The sequence below is a fragment of the Heterodontus francisci genome, chromosome 5, assembly GCF_036365525.1.
Source record: "Heterodontus francisci isolate sHetFra1 chromosome 5, sHetFra1.hap1, whole genome shotgun sequence".
Classification (NCBI taxonomy): domain Eukaryota; kingdom Metazoa; phylum Chordata; class Chondrichthyes; order Heterodontiformes; family Heterodontidae; genus Heterodontus; species Heterodontus francisci.
The window spans coordinates 73,160,076-73,173,637 of NC_090375.1; the positions used below are offsets into that span (position 1 = coordinate 73,160,076).

The following is a 13,562-nucleotide window of genomic DNA, read 5'->3' on the forward strand; positions in this document are numbered from 1 at the left end:
ACAATGCAAAATTACAGGAATGTTTTTCATGAATGGTGTTTCCATTTTTTTGCGCTTGGAATTTTTTTGGGTGTGACTGAGATTTGCATCTAATGAATAGCAACAAATGGGGAAATTGTTCAGTTCGATAGTAAAGTAATTGGCTATAGCTGAAGCTTGTATCAAACATTGTCAAATCTTGTTACAGAATGAGCATAAGTAGCACACAAGTGGTAAAAGAAACACCAGAAAATGAAAGCAAAATGGTAACACAGGATATTTCTGTGGTAAAGGAAGCATCCAGCATGAGACAGTTTCTTTCAACGGATGAAAGGCCGAAGTTTAAGAACAAAGAGAGCCAAATGTTTGCCACTGTTGACAAAAAGCCATCCACAGCAACAACGCTGAAAAATGTTGAAAAGAAAGGCAACGCCAGTTCACAAAAGCAGTCCGTCTTACTACATGACTTCTTTCAGCCAGTAGGAAGAAAAAGGTGAAACTTCAGAATATTAAAAAAGTTGATTATTTGCTTTAGTGTACTCAGTTTGGTAGTCTAGTCTTGCAACATATTTCCTACAGGCTGAAATTAAATAGGAAAATAGGTCCACAGAAGGCAAATACAATCCATGTGGCAATCCCAAGTTTTTTTTAAAAAGCATACTGTATTATTCTGTTGTATCCTTCAGTCTCTACTTTCACCAGAATTGCATTTAGAAAGGAAAAGAATTGAAATTATAAATATGGAAATTGATTTTTTTTCTATATATGAAAAATTAACAGGGAAAGAGAGGAGACCGGTTCATCCCAGGCTAAATTTGCAAAAATAGAGGAGCCAAATCTATCCACTGATCATCAGCTGTATATCTCAGATCCTGCACTGGAAAAGGGAGACTCTAAGTTTACTAGCCAAAGGACCCAGTCCAGATATTTTTCTGCAAACCCTGAAACAGGATACCCTGCTGAGGGTTTAAAAGGAAGTTCTGGAGGAGTAAGTGAAGAAGAAACAGCCAACAATAATGTCCCTGAGAAAACTGAGTTTGTACGCGAAATGACAATACGAAAAAGAAAAGACCCAGAAGATGAAAACCTGAAAGATGACATGAAACTTTCCAGGGATGAACTGGGACTGAATAAAAGGAGAAAAGTAGAACCTGATGTTTTGTCCTTCAATGAAAAAGATGAGTCTGTAGCAGAAGGTGGAATTAAAGCATCTGTGAGTATTTTTTTTTAATTGATTTTCTCTTTATGCGCATAGAATACGTTTGCAAGCACGACTAGTGCTATATAAATGTAAGCTCTTTCCTTCCTTTACAAGACAAGTTAGCGGTTTTCTTAAGTCTAACAACTTTTCTTGTTAGTATGTGTTTTAAGAAATTGCAACCCAAGCTCCAAAACAATATTTAAAGAGGGTCACCATTAGCCATGTATTTGTATTCTTTTTTAAGTTTTTAATTCTCTCTAAAGGTTCTGTGAGTCTTTGGGCTGGATTTTATTTCGGCCATGGGGATCCTGGTGGCGGGCCAGATGGCGGTGGGGGGGAAGACCACACTTTGGCCCACCATTGGACCCTGGTGTTGTTTAACAGTGGGCAGCCCTTTAAGGAATGAGCTCGTGCCTCCAAAGCGGCCAACCAAACGGAAGGCTGGCAGCTCTGCAGTACCAACAGTACCACTGGGAGTGGTGGCCACTGCCGGTATTGCAGGAGGCCCTGCAGAGAAGAGTCTGGAGACCTTGGGAGAGGTAAGTGGGGCATGAGGGTTGGCCCCTCTAGGGGCCTTGGATTGCCCCCGAAGGAAAGACCCCCCCCCCCCCTAATCCCACTAGGAGGCCACCAGGTTTTACCTGGCGGTGGTGCCCTGTGGTGGTGGGCCCCTCCACCCTCCATTGAGGTGGAGGCAAGGAGGCCCTTAAGTGACCATTAATTGGCCACTTGAGACCTCAGTTTGTCTGGGGTGGGAAGGCTATTTTCAGCCTTCTCTGCCCTGGACTAAATTGGAAGGTGTTGGGAACTCCACTCCTTGCCTTCCCACGCAATTTTATGGGCCCCTCCGTACCCTAGGGTACCCTATATTGGCCCTGGGGGGGGCCAATATAATTCAGTCCTTTGTGTATTATCCAGCAGGTGTCACCAAATAGTGATCAGAAGTTGGAACATTGGGTAATTTTCCTCTTCCCAAACCAGAGGAGGTAGGACCAGTTGTAATCCATTCAGCCAATATATCATTGACAAGAAATCAATCTTAGGAAATTCTCATCACTTCCCAACTGAGTCATCAGGGAAGCTCAATATGTCTGTTAATTTTTTTATGGACTTTGTTGGACAGTACTGAAGACCAGTGGTTCTACCACTCCAATGTTTTGATCATTTGGATGAGAAAATCTATTTGTTTCTAAAATGTGTTGATCTGAGTTTTTAACCTTTGGTAAGTATTTTGTCCATATTTGGGATTTGGGAGATATTATTTTAGAGCATTACTTAACATGTAAATGAAACTTCAGGCATAACATTTTTATTCAACATGTAGATTAGTCATATTTGCAATGCAAATGCAGATTACTTTTAAGAAAATATTGTATTTGTGTGTGTGATCATTGAAAGCTTTGTTGCACCAACTCTTGTTAAGTCCATTTAGAAACTGGTCCGAGCTTAAAGAAAATACTGTTATAATTAGTAGAGAAGTTCAACCACAATTAAAACTATACCCTTGGTGCCTATTTTTACAATGTGGTTTGCATAGAAGAGAAAAACTTGATATGGTAATAATTAAGTGGAAATTATGGTCTATAAATTATTCTGTTTGTTTGTGTTCAAACATGCAAAGACATCACAAGTAAAACAGAAGTCTGAAATTAAGCATGAAAAACCTGCACCTCTCCATAAGGAGTCAAATAATGTAAGTATTTTACACTATAAATCTAACCATATTAAATCATAAAGAACTTTTATGATTAATTAAATCAGACTTGGTAAGATTTGTTTGTGTGGTTCTGCACCTTCCAGTTAAGTAACATCTGGGTTGCCTTTTTATAAGATCATTTTTATCGTCGTCATTCTATCTTAAATGACAGTAATGATCTTAGTCCTTGCTGACCAGAATTGGTTAATGCACCAAACCGTATTAAAAGAAAAGAGCCTGGGTCCAGCCACACTCCTCGGCCTCGGGTAGGCACTCCATTGGCAGCAGCCACCGCCTCCATGGTGGCATTGTTCAGTGGAAGTGCTGCTGGCCTCAGCAGCTCTCTGAAGGCGGTGTTTCTGTCATCAGGGTCCTTGATTCCATGGAAGGCCCGTCACTGTCCACATAAGTGCCTGATTGGCAGTAGATTCCCCGGGCCTTACACAGAAGAGGTCACATGGAGTTCTTGGCGTTGCTTTTTCCGGATGTTGAGACTCTCATCGCCAGCATAAAATCTCTGCTGTACTGTCTGAAAGGGTGGTGGGAATAATAACTTTCAAAAGGGAATTGGATAAATACTTGAAGTTGAAAAATTTGCAGGGCTATGGCGAAAGAGCATGAGAATGGGATTAATTGGATAGTTGTTTCAGAGCTGGTACAGGCATGATAGGCCAAATGACCACCTTCTTTTGCTGCATTATTATATGTTTCTATGCAAGTAAGAAACTGGTTGAAGGCTCACAGAGCTGGAAGTGCAGTGACAGCAAAGTACTGTGAATATCAGTCTTTAAACAGAATACAGTAAGAAGAACAAAACTAGCAAACTCCAACAGTCTGAGATTATTATGCTTGAGGCAATCACTTAATAAATCGCACATAGCCTCCAAGCTATAGGCCCCAGACTACCTGTGAGCCAAGCAACTGAACCTCCACCAGTAAATCATAAAAATTACTATGGCTAAATTTTGAACATAATCTCTTTTTTTTTTAAGAAAAGGATATGCTCTACTTTCATCCAGAGAGGAACCATATGTTCAGTAGAATAACAGTCATTTTAGAAAAAATACTAATATTGTGCTCCTTCTCGATATGATTGACTCATATGGTGTGTGCTAGCAGTATAAGAACAAGAAATAGGAGTAGGCCACACAGCCTCTCAATAAGATCATGCTGGGCTTCTGCATCAACTTTACTTGCCTGCCCGTATCCCCATATCCCTTGATTCCCTTACTGCCCAAAATTTATTGCTCTCAGTCTTGAATATATTTATCCTAAGACTGTGAGCCCTAGTTCGAGCCAAGGGAAGCAGCCTCTCAACATCTACCCTGTCAGGCACTCTGTGTTTCAATGTGATCACCTCTTATTGTTCTAAACTCCTGTGGTTATAGGCCCATTCTACTCAATCTCTCCTCATAGGACAACCCTTTCATCCCAGGAATCAATCTAGTGAACCTTCGTTGCATCCCTCGAGGGTATGTATATCCATCCTTGGGTAAGGAGACCAAAACTTTACACAATACTCCAGTTGTGGTCTCACAAAAGCCCTGTATAATTGCAACAAGACTCACTTTCTCTTATACTCTAATCCCCTTGGAATAAAGGCCAACATATCATTTATCTTCCTAATCGCTTGCCATACTTGCATGTTAACATTCTGATTTGTGTACAAGGACCCCTTCTGCATTCCAACCAGTCTCTCGTCTTTGAAAAAAATATGCTTCACCATTCTTCCTACCAAAGTGGATAATTTCACACTCTCACATTATACTCCATCTGTCACCTTCCCCAATCACTTAACTAGTCTATGTCCCATTGCAGCAGCTTTACGTTCTCCTCGCAGTTTACTTTCCCACCTAGCTTTGTATCTTCAGCAGACTTGGATCTATTATATTCAGTCCCCTCATCAAAGCAATTGATATAAATTGTAAATGGGTAAGGCCAAAGCCCTAATCATTGCAGCACTTCACTAGTTATATCCTTCCATTATGAAAATTAATCATTTATTCCTATTCTTTGTTTTAGAGTCAGAGAGATACAGCACTGAAACAGGCCCTTCGGTCCACCGAGTCTGTGCCGACCAACAACCACCCATTTATACTAATCCTACATCCCCACCATTCTCCTACCACCTCCCTACACTAGGGGCAATTTATAATGGCCAATTTACCCATCCACCTGCAAGTCTTTGGCTGTGGGAGGAAACCGGAGCACCCGGCGGAAACCCACGCGGTCACAGGGAGAACTTGCAAACTTCGCACAGGCAGTACCCAGAACCGAACCCAGGTTGCTGGAGCTGTGAGGCTGCAGTGCTAACCACTGTGCCACCTCCACGCTCATATGTTATCCCAATCTCACGAGCCCTATCTGGTGTTCAGTGATGTGGTACCGGGCCTTTTGGGTTAAATTGTTCATTCAGTAGGATACAGTGCAAAAAGACATACTGTTATTTATAATGGTAAAAATGTGCATAAATAAAGAAATACAACACTGAACATATATAATGTTGAACCCACTCCCCAGATTAAATGCCATAAACAGGGTACTGAAAAGCATCTTGTGAAATATACACTTTTTATTTCCATAGTTAAGGTGACTAACTATTGTGACAAGTTGTACATACAATATCAATTGGAAATAAAATTTCTGTTCCATGGGCCACTGGGAATTAATGTTCACAAAAAGAGGTGAACCTTTCTAGGAAACGATGTGATCGTTTTAATGACTAATGACATCATTTTGACTTGCACCAAGTAAATTATAGTAAAACTTTTAAAACAATACAAGTTTTTTAAAAAAAGGAAAAATTAATGTTCAGTAATTTTTTATATTATCCAACCAATATTTGTGGAAAAGTACCTTATTTTCTAAATCTGTTCTACCATATATTACAAAATACTGCTCAAGTCAAATGACCTGTATATTAATCATGAATTCAAATGTCACTTTCACATGAAAATAATCAATGATTATTGTGAACAATTGTGAATCTGAAATTCCTGCGATAATTATGCTAATATGTTTGTTTTGCTTTATAGTATTTGGAATTACTTCATGAATATGAAAATAATGAGGCTCTTCCAAGCAGACTTCTGTTAACTGTGTTCAAGTCACTTGTTGTTAGCCAGCCTGGAAGAGAGAGAATACTTGCCTCACATACAGGGGACAGCCAGTTGAAGAACTTTAAGAAATTTAGAAAGGTTACTAGAATATTTTTATATGTTCCACTTTAATATTATAGATAATTGTGGATAGCTTTCAGTGTTTCAATTTCCAATAGAAAAAAGTTCTCTCTACACTTGTAGTATAAACCAATCTTGCCTGCGATCATGCCATTATTCAAGTGCAAATCGGCCAGTAAATTCAGGGATTAAGAGATGTGCCGTTCTCCAGAAATTGTTCTTAAATACAGTCTATCCCTTGTAAAGGGAAGCTGCACTGAAAATTATTGCTGGAATTTAAAAGAAGGAAAATGAAACACTACAGCAGAGAGAGGGGTCGAGAGTGACGGTTGTGGCTTGGTGGCATTAGCGGTGGCGATGGGCAGGAGGAGAGATGCATGGTTCAGTGGCGGGGGGCAGGAGGTCTTCAAGGACCACCCTCAGAAGGAAATGGAAGCTGGTGGTCGTGGAGATCAATTCCCGGCCTCTGGCCCGAGGGCCTGGCAACAGTGCCGCAAGAAGTCTAATGACCTCACGCCATGGTCAATGTCAGTGATATCATCTTCACATGACATCATCTACGCACCACACCATCAACCTCTCATACTGCTCAATTTACTGCCCATCATCACTAACCCAGCAGCATTCCCTGCCATTCATGACTCAAGCCTAACATTCAGATACTCTATCTCACTCTCACACACCAACCAATGCTGCCAGCCTCACACCACCTCTCACTGCCTCCACATGCCTCCAGCTATTCAACTATGTCAAGCACAGCACCTGAATATAGTGTTACACAATCACTGACGTCTGCCCTGCAGTACAAGGTCGCACGCAATAGAAGGGCGCAGAGCTGAACCAGTGTGGGACAAGGACACCTGCATCTCTTGAGCCCTATGGAAGAGATGGCCTTTAGCATAATGGGGCCGGCTGTGACAGAGCCCATGTCATCAGTGTCGCTGAGAACTTTGAGGATGACTGTATTTCTGCTTTTCCCCATCTCAACTTTCAGCTCAACCTCCTTCTGAGATATGACATATTGAGCAAGTTGCTGATGGTGTGACCATGGACCTCTTGCTTCCCACCCCATCCATCTACACAGCAGCCTTCCCCTTCGGATTTTCTGCTTTCAGATACCCAAGGACCGTTGTCTGTCCAACCACAGCAGCCCAAGGAGGAAGAAAGAACAACAGCATGGCACTGATGAAGAGGCCCGGTCACTTGATCTGTCACTCTCAGCCTCCAGCTCAGTTACTGGCATCGCACCCTTGGAGACTACTATAGAGTTGGGATTCGCATGTAGTAAGTCACCGGGCATGAGTGGGCTGAAGCCATGCCGGGGAAAAGGATGGTTAGTTTGTCATTTTGTCAGAGTGCAAAAAGTTGCAGATAAGTTCTGCTGCAGAGAACTCGGATGATGACCTCATTAGATGGCATACAGGAGAGCGCTGATGGTAATGCATACCAAGATGTTGGGTGCATTTGTTGGCCTGCCAGACAGCCTACTGTCATGGTCAAAGAGCATGGAAGAGGTTAATTTGGCAAAGAGCATTGTTCAGAGTTTCCCTTCTCCGCAGCCTCTGTTCCATCTCCATGTTGTGCTGCAGACCCAGAGGCACTGCCACTGCTGCCCCCATACGTGTTGTATCCAGGTCACCTGATATTCCACTGTACCTTTGAGAATGCAGGAACCCTCTCTGTCAAATCCAGGAACTCAACACACCACCTCCAAAAACACTGCAGAGTACTTCCAGGTACTTTACAGCAGAAATAACAGAAGTTTTTCAAAATCAACTTACCTACGTTAGGTGCCTGATCCTTTATATAGCACTGGTGCAGGGCTCATCTTACAGAAAGTCCAGAGTCACATCAGCCGGAAGGGCTGTGTGGCATCAGGATAGCGCCGAACCACTTTCTTCTGGTGCACACCGGGGATGCATGCACGAGCGTCCTTCTCAAGAAGGCGCACTGCCTGGGTCGCACCAGAAATGGCTGGTGACGCAATGTGTCCCAGCAAAAGGTGCCAGGCTTCCTGAAGAATGCAGTAAAAAGTCTTAGCTAATGACATGCCATGAGGTGCCCTGCTCCCAGAAAGATCCAGCACTATGTCTTTCTGTCTCTGTCTCTGTCCAAGAAAATGTTTTGTGCTTAAAGATAGCTGTTTGTTTATGGCACGCTTAAATGGAAACTATACAGGAGAATGTGCAGCCTATATGGAAATTTGCTTTCATTCAGCATCTTTTAATTGATTTTTTTTAAAACCTTTTATTAACTGCAAGTTTGAAGATTATATATTGATTAGTTAAAAATGCAATTTTAGCCAACAATTTGTTAAAACTTTTTTTCATTTTGGTAGGTTTTGTACCCTGGAGCAGAAGAACTTCCTAAAATTATTGGGGGAACAGATCTGAAGGCTTATCAAACCAAAAAAAGCTCAGAAATGGAAGAATGGTTAAGACAAGAAGTGGAGGTATGGCATAGGTTTTTGATCAAGGCCTGGGTTTTCTTCTGCATTCACCAGTCTTCAAATCCATTTTTTAGTTCACTTGAATGCTTGAAAAATCATGGCTGGTTAACTATAGAAGCAGAAACCCTGGCTAAAGAGATTTTGTTGAACTGTTAAACTAAATATATCTTCAATAGCAATGTGTTTTTAATTATATGCAAACTCCAGAGTAATATATTCCATTCTTTGTTTGACCCAGGAGCAAAGCCAGCTAGTTAGAGAAGAGAATCTTGCTGATGACTTGTTCAGGTAGGAGCAAACTATTTTTCAAGAACTGTGCATAATAACTGTCCAAGCTTTTTCAAAATAGGAAATGATAGAAAGATTTATGTCAGTACCAGTACTTCATTTGAATGTCCCTACAATGTGGGCTGTTGTACAGGTAAAATAAAAAGGAGATTGAAACTATCATGAGAACAGCAGAATTAATGTTGAGAATAGTTTCTATATGGGGATATTATTTAGCTTGGTTCTCTCCCTCTATAATTCCCTGTGCTATGTATCATTGCACCCAAATTAGAGTATTGCTTTATCTTGCCTTTTTGATTGGTTCTTGGGCCTTGTAGAATGAACTTACAGATATTTTTGAGATCTGAGTTCTACACTCTTATGCCCTTCTTTCTTCTTTGATTTTCAACTAATTTTATGGAATAATTTTTGAAATTTGCTTTAGAGGTCTTATTTTATTTTGCTTTATTTATGTTCACCAGTTTACTCCTCCCACACTACTTGAAGCTATTGATGTCTCTTGCTAGAATACATTTCCACAGACAATGGCAGTCTTTTGGGACAGTGTGAGCAATAAGTTTCCAGTTATTTGCCTATGAAAAGCATCACAGCAGACCCCATCAACCACAATTCTGCATTGCTCATCTTACAGCTTAGAACTTGATCTTCGTAGAGTGAGGCGCAAATTCGTTCAATAGGCCTGCATGGTCCAAATTAGAAAGTCCAGAGTCACATCAGCCAGAAGGGCTGCGTGGCATCAGGATAGCGGCGAACGATTTTCTTCTGGTGCACACCGGGGGTGCATGCACGAGCGTCCTTCTCAAGAAGGCGCACCGCCTGGGCTGCACCATAAATGGCTGGTGGCGCAATGTGTCCCAGCAAAAAGTGCCAGGCTTCCTTGGGCAGCTGAAGAATGCAGTAACAGGTCTTTGCTAATGACATGTCATGTGTTGCCCTGCAGGCTCACTGATGCAATTAGAGGGGATGCTGTAGCTGATTTTAGTGTTTTTGTTGTTGACCTGGCTGAGAGCAACTAATGCAGCCAGACCAGGAATTGAGAATGCAATAACTGTCTGATGGCTGACTTGAAATGAACAAAAACTGCAACAAGTTAACTTCAATTTTCCACTTCATTTTCAGGTTTACTTGTAGCACTGGTATTCCAATATACCATTCTTTCTATGAATATATTTTTTAAAACTTCTTGCTGTTAGCTTTGATATCACTTACAAGTTTTTTCATATTCCCTTTTTGCATAACTTCATTCTTTCATTGAATCCCTTTTCATTATATAGATCTTCCAGTCTGCTGGACTTCTACTTTTCCTTGCATTTGTGTAAGCCTTTCTTTGTAGTTTGATACTCCCTTTCACCTTGTGACCTCCTATTATAACTATGTTGTTTTTGTTGCATGCTTCCCTGATTTCTCCATATTTATACATCCTGTCACTACATTATTAATAAGCAAACTGGAGACGACTATTACCCAGATCTCGCAACTTTTTGCGATCACTACTTTTTGTTGCTGTATTACGTCCTTTATCAAACCCTCCTTGTTTCTCAGTTTCATTGTCATTTCGAAAGATCCTGTTGCTAAATATTTAAGTCCCTGCTTTAACCAGGCCTCTGTACTGGCTACTAGATGATTCCCTTTCGGTTGAAGTTGTGCCTGTTTTCTTATGCTACATGTATTTGTGTACAGAACTGTTATTTAGGTAACTGTCCCTGTCCCGCTTGTCTTTCGCTCACTGTTTGAATCAGTGTAAATTTTCCCTTCCTATCCCTTAACTAGTTTAAAATCCAAATTCTGCTCTCCAACCCCCTAACAGTTCCAATCCTTCCCCACTGCCCATTTTATCCTTTTTGTAAGGAAATTGGTTCCTTTCCAATTTAGACAAAGGCCATTCGTGGGTACAGACTTCCCTGGCCCCAAATGTGGTCCCAGTGTCCAGGAACCTATAACCCTTCTTTCCAGCCATATGTTGATAATCCTAATCTTGCATGTAGCAGTGGGAGTAATCTAGAGATTATTAATCCGGAAGTTCTGCTCCTTAATCTGGACTTTATTTTGTTGAAGTGCCTAGACAGAACCTTGAACCTATTTCTGTATTGCACAGTGGCGCAGTGGTTAGCACCGCAGCCTCACACCTCCAGCGACCTGGGTTCAATTCAGGGTACTGCCTGTGTGGAGTTTGCAAGTTCTCCCTGTGTCTGCGTGGGTTTCCTCCGGGTGCTCCGGTTTCCTCCCACATGCCAAAGACTTGCAGGTTGATAGGTAAATTGGCCATTAGCAATTGCCCCTAGTATAGGTAGGTGGTAGGGAAATATAGGGACAGGTGGGGATGTGGTAGGAATATGGAATTAGTGTAGGATTAGTATAGATGGGTGGTTGATGGTCGGCACAGACTTGGTGGGCCGAAGGGCCTGTTTCAGTGCTGTATCTCTAAATAAAAAAATAAAAATAAAAAAAAAATATGTCTTTGGTTCCCACATAGACTATGACCATGGGATGTTCGCCTTGCCAGTCCAGAACTTTTTGTACTTGTTCTGTGTTTCAAACGCTGGCACATAACCATTTCCTATTCAGGACTAAGCATATCACCTCTACAAAAGAAACTATACCCTTACCACCACGCCCCCGCAGTCCTCCCCTCACTAACCATGCCCCCCCAGCCCCCAACTATAGAATCTGCAACTATTACCACTAGTTGTACAGCCATTTGCTGCCCAATGCCTTAGAGCTGCTAATGCTTAACCTCCTGTTTTTTCACTATTTTCCTATATCGTTGGTACTTAAACAGCTATACCTATAAACAGGTATACCTATTGGACAAATCCAATGATAAATTCAATAAGAACTTTGACAAAATGAGGGAATGGTCATCGTCAGTAGCAAAAGTAGTCGGCATAAGGAGGGAGGAAGTGTTGGGTATTCTAAAAGGCATTAAGGTGGACAAGTCCCCAGGTCCGGATGGGATCTATCCCAGGTTACTGAGGGAAGCGAGAGAGGAAATAGCTGGGGCCTTAACAGATATCTTTGCAGCATCCTTAAACACGGGTGAGGTCCCGGAGGACTGGAGAATTGCTAATGTTGTCCCCTTGTTTAAGAAGGGTAGCAGGGAAAATCCAGGTAATTATAGACCGGTGAGCCTGACGTCAGTGGTAGGGAAGCTGCTGGAGAAGATACTGAGGGATAGGATCTATTCCCATTTGGAAGAAAATGGGCTTATCAGTGATAGGCAACATGGTTTTGTGCAGGGAAGGTCATGTCTTACCAACTTAATAGAATTCTTTGAGGAAGTGACAAAGTTGATTGATGAGGGAAGGGCTGTAGATGTCATATACATGGACTTCAGTAAGGCGTTTGATAAGGTTCCCCATGGTAGGCTGATGGAGAAAGTGAAGTCGCATGGGGTCCAGGGTGTACTAGCTAGATGGATAAAGAACTGGCTGGGCAACAGGAGACAGAGAGTATCAGTGGAAGGGAGTTTCTCAAAATGGAGACGTGTGACCATTGGTGTTCCACAGGGATCCGTGCTGGGACCACTGTTGTTTGTGATATACATCAATGATTTGGAGGAAAGTATAGGTGGTCTGATTAGCAAGTTTGCAGACGACACTAAGATTGGTGGAGTAGCAGATAGTGAAGGGGACTGTCAGAGAATACAGCAGAATATAAATAGATTGGAGAGTTGGGCAGAAAAATGGCAGATGGAGTTCAATCAGGGCAAATGCGAGGTGATGCATTTTGGAAGATCCAATTCAAGAGTGAATTATACAGTAAATGGAAAAGTCCTGGGGAAAATTGATGTACAGAGAGATTTGGGTGTTCAGGTCCATTGTTCCCTGAAGGTGGCAACACAGGTCAATAGAGTGGTCAAGAAGGCATACGGCATGCTTTCCTTCATCGGACGGGGTATTGAGTACAAGGGTTGGCAGGTCATGTTACAGTTGTATAAGACTTTGGTTAGGCCACATTTGGAATACTGCGTGCAGTTCTGGTCGCCACATTACCAAAAGGATGTGGATGCTTTGGAGAGGGTGCAGAGGAGGTTCACCAGGATGTTGCCTGGTATGGAGGGCGCTAGCTATGAAGAGAGGTTGAGTAGATTAGGATTATTTTCATTAGAAAGACGGAGGTTGAGGGGGGACCTGATTGAGGTGTACAAAATCATGAGAGGTATAGACAGGGTGGATAGCAAGAAGCTTTTTCCCAGAGTGGGGGATTCAATTACTAGGGGTCACGAGTTCAAAGTGAGAGGGGAAAAGTTTAGGGGGGATATGCATGGAAAGTTCTTTACGCAGAGGGTGGTGGGTGCCTGGAACGCATTGCCAGCAGAGGTGGTAGACGCGGGCACGATAGCGTCTTTTAAGATGTATCTGGACAGATACATGAATGGGCAGGAAGCAAAGAAATACAGACCCTTAGAAAATAGGCGACATGTTTAGATAGAGGATCTGGATCGGCGCAGGCTTGGAGGGCCAAAGGGCCTGTTCCTGTGCTGTAATTTTCTTTGTTCTTTGTTCTTTGTTCAAACATGCTTAATACAGTGCATTTTGGGAAGGTGTGCCTGATACTTACCTTGTCAGATCATTCAACATCTTCTGGCATTGCAGAGCTGTCCATGGTAAGGTGCCATGGCACTGCCACCATCACACATCAAACATCTGCCGCTTGTCTGTCCATTTCACCAGTCTGCCTATGTCCATCTGAAGTCTGTTAATATTGTTAGGCAAGCCCCTCACCTACCAAGACTGAGGCACACATTATTCTGCCACATGAGCAGTAAAT

General features: G+C 42.1%; 1 protein-coding gene across 4 annotated transcripts in view; it reads left to right on the forward strand.

Moving 5' to 3' along the window:
• The window catches only part of nbn (nibrin), a 92,057-nt gene that overhangs the window by 56,269 nt on the left and 22,226 nt on the right, over window positions 1-13,562 (forward strand). For 3 of the 4 annotated variants that reach the window (XM_068031628.1, XM_068031629.1, XM_068031630.1), the window contains 6 exons: window positions 188-472; window positions 760-1,192; window positions 2,802-2,873; window positions 5,912-6,073; window positions 8,394-8,507; window positions 8,743-8,792. In XM_068031628.1, coding sequence (XP_067887729.1) covers window positions 188-472; window positions 760-1,192; window positions 2,802-2,873; window positions 5,912-6,073; window positions 8,394-8,507; window positions 8,743-8,792 — 1,116 coding nt within the window. The remainder of the gene's footprint in view (window positions 1-187; window positions 473-759; window positions 1,193-2,801; window positions 2,874-5,911; window positions 6,074-8,393; window positions 8,508-8,742; window positions 8,793-13,562) is intronic. The other variant, XM_068031631.1, reaches the window with a different exon arrangement.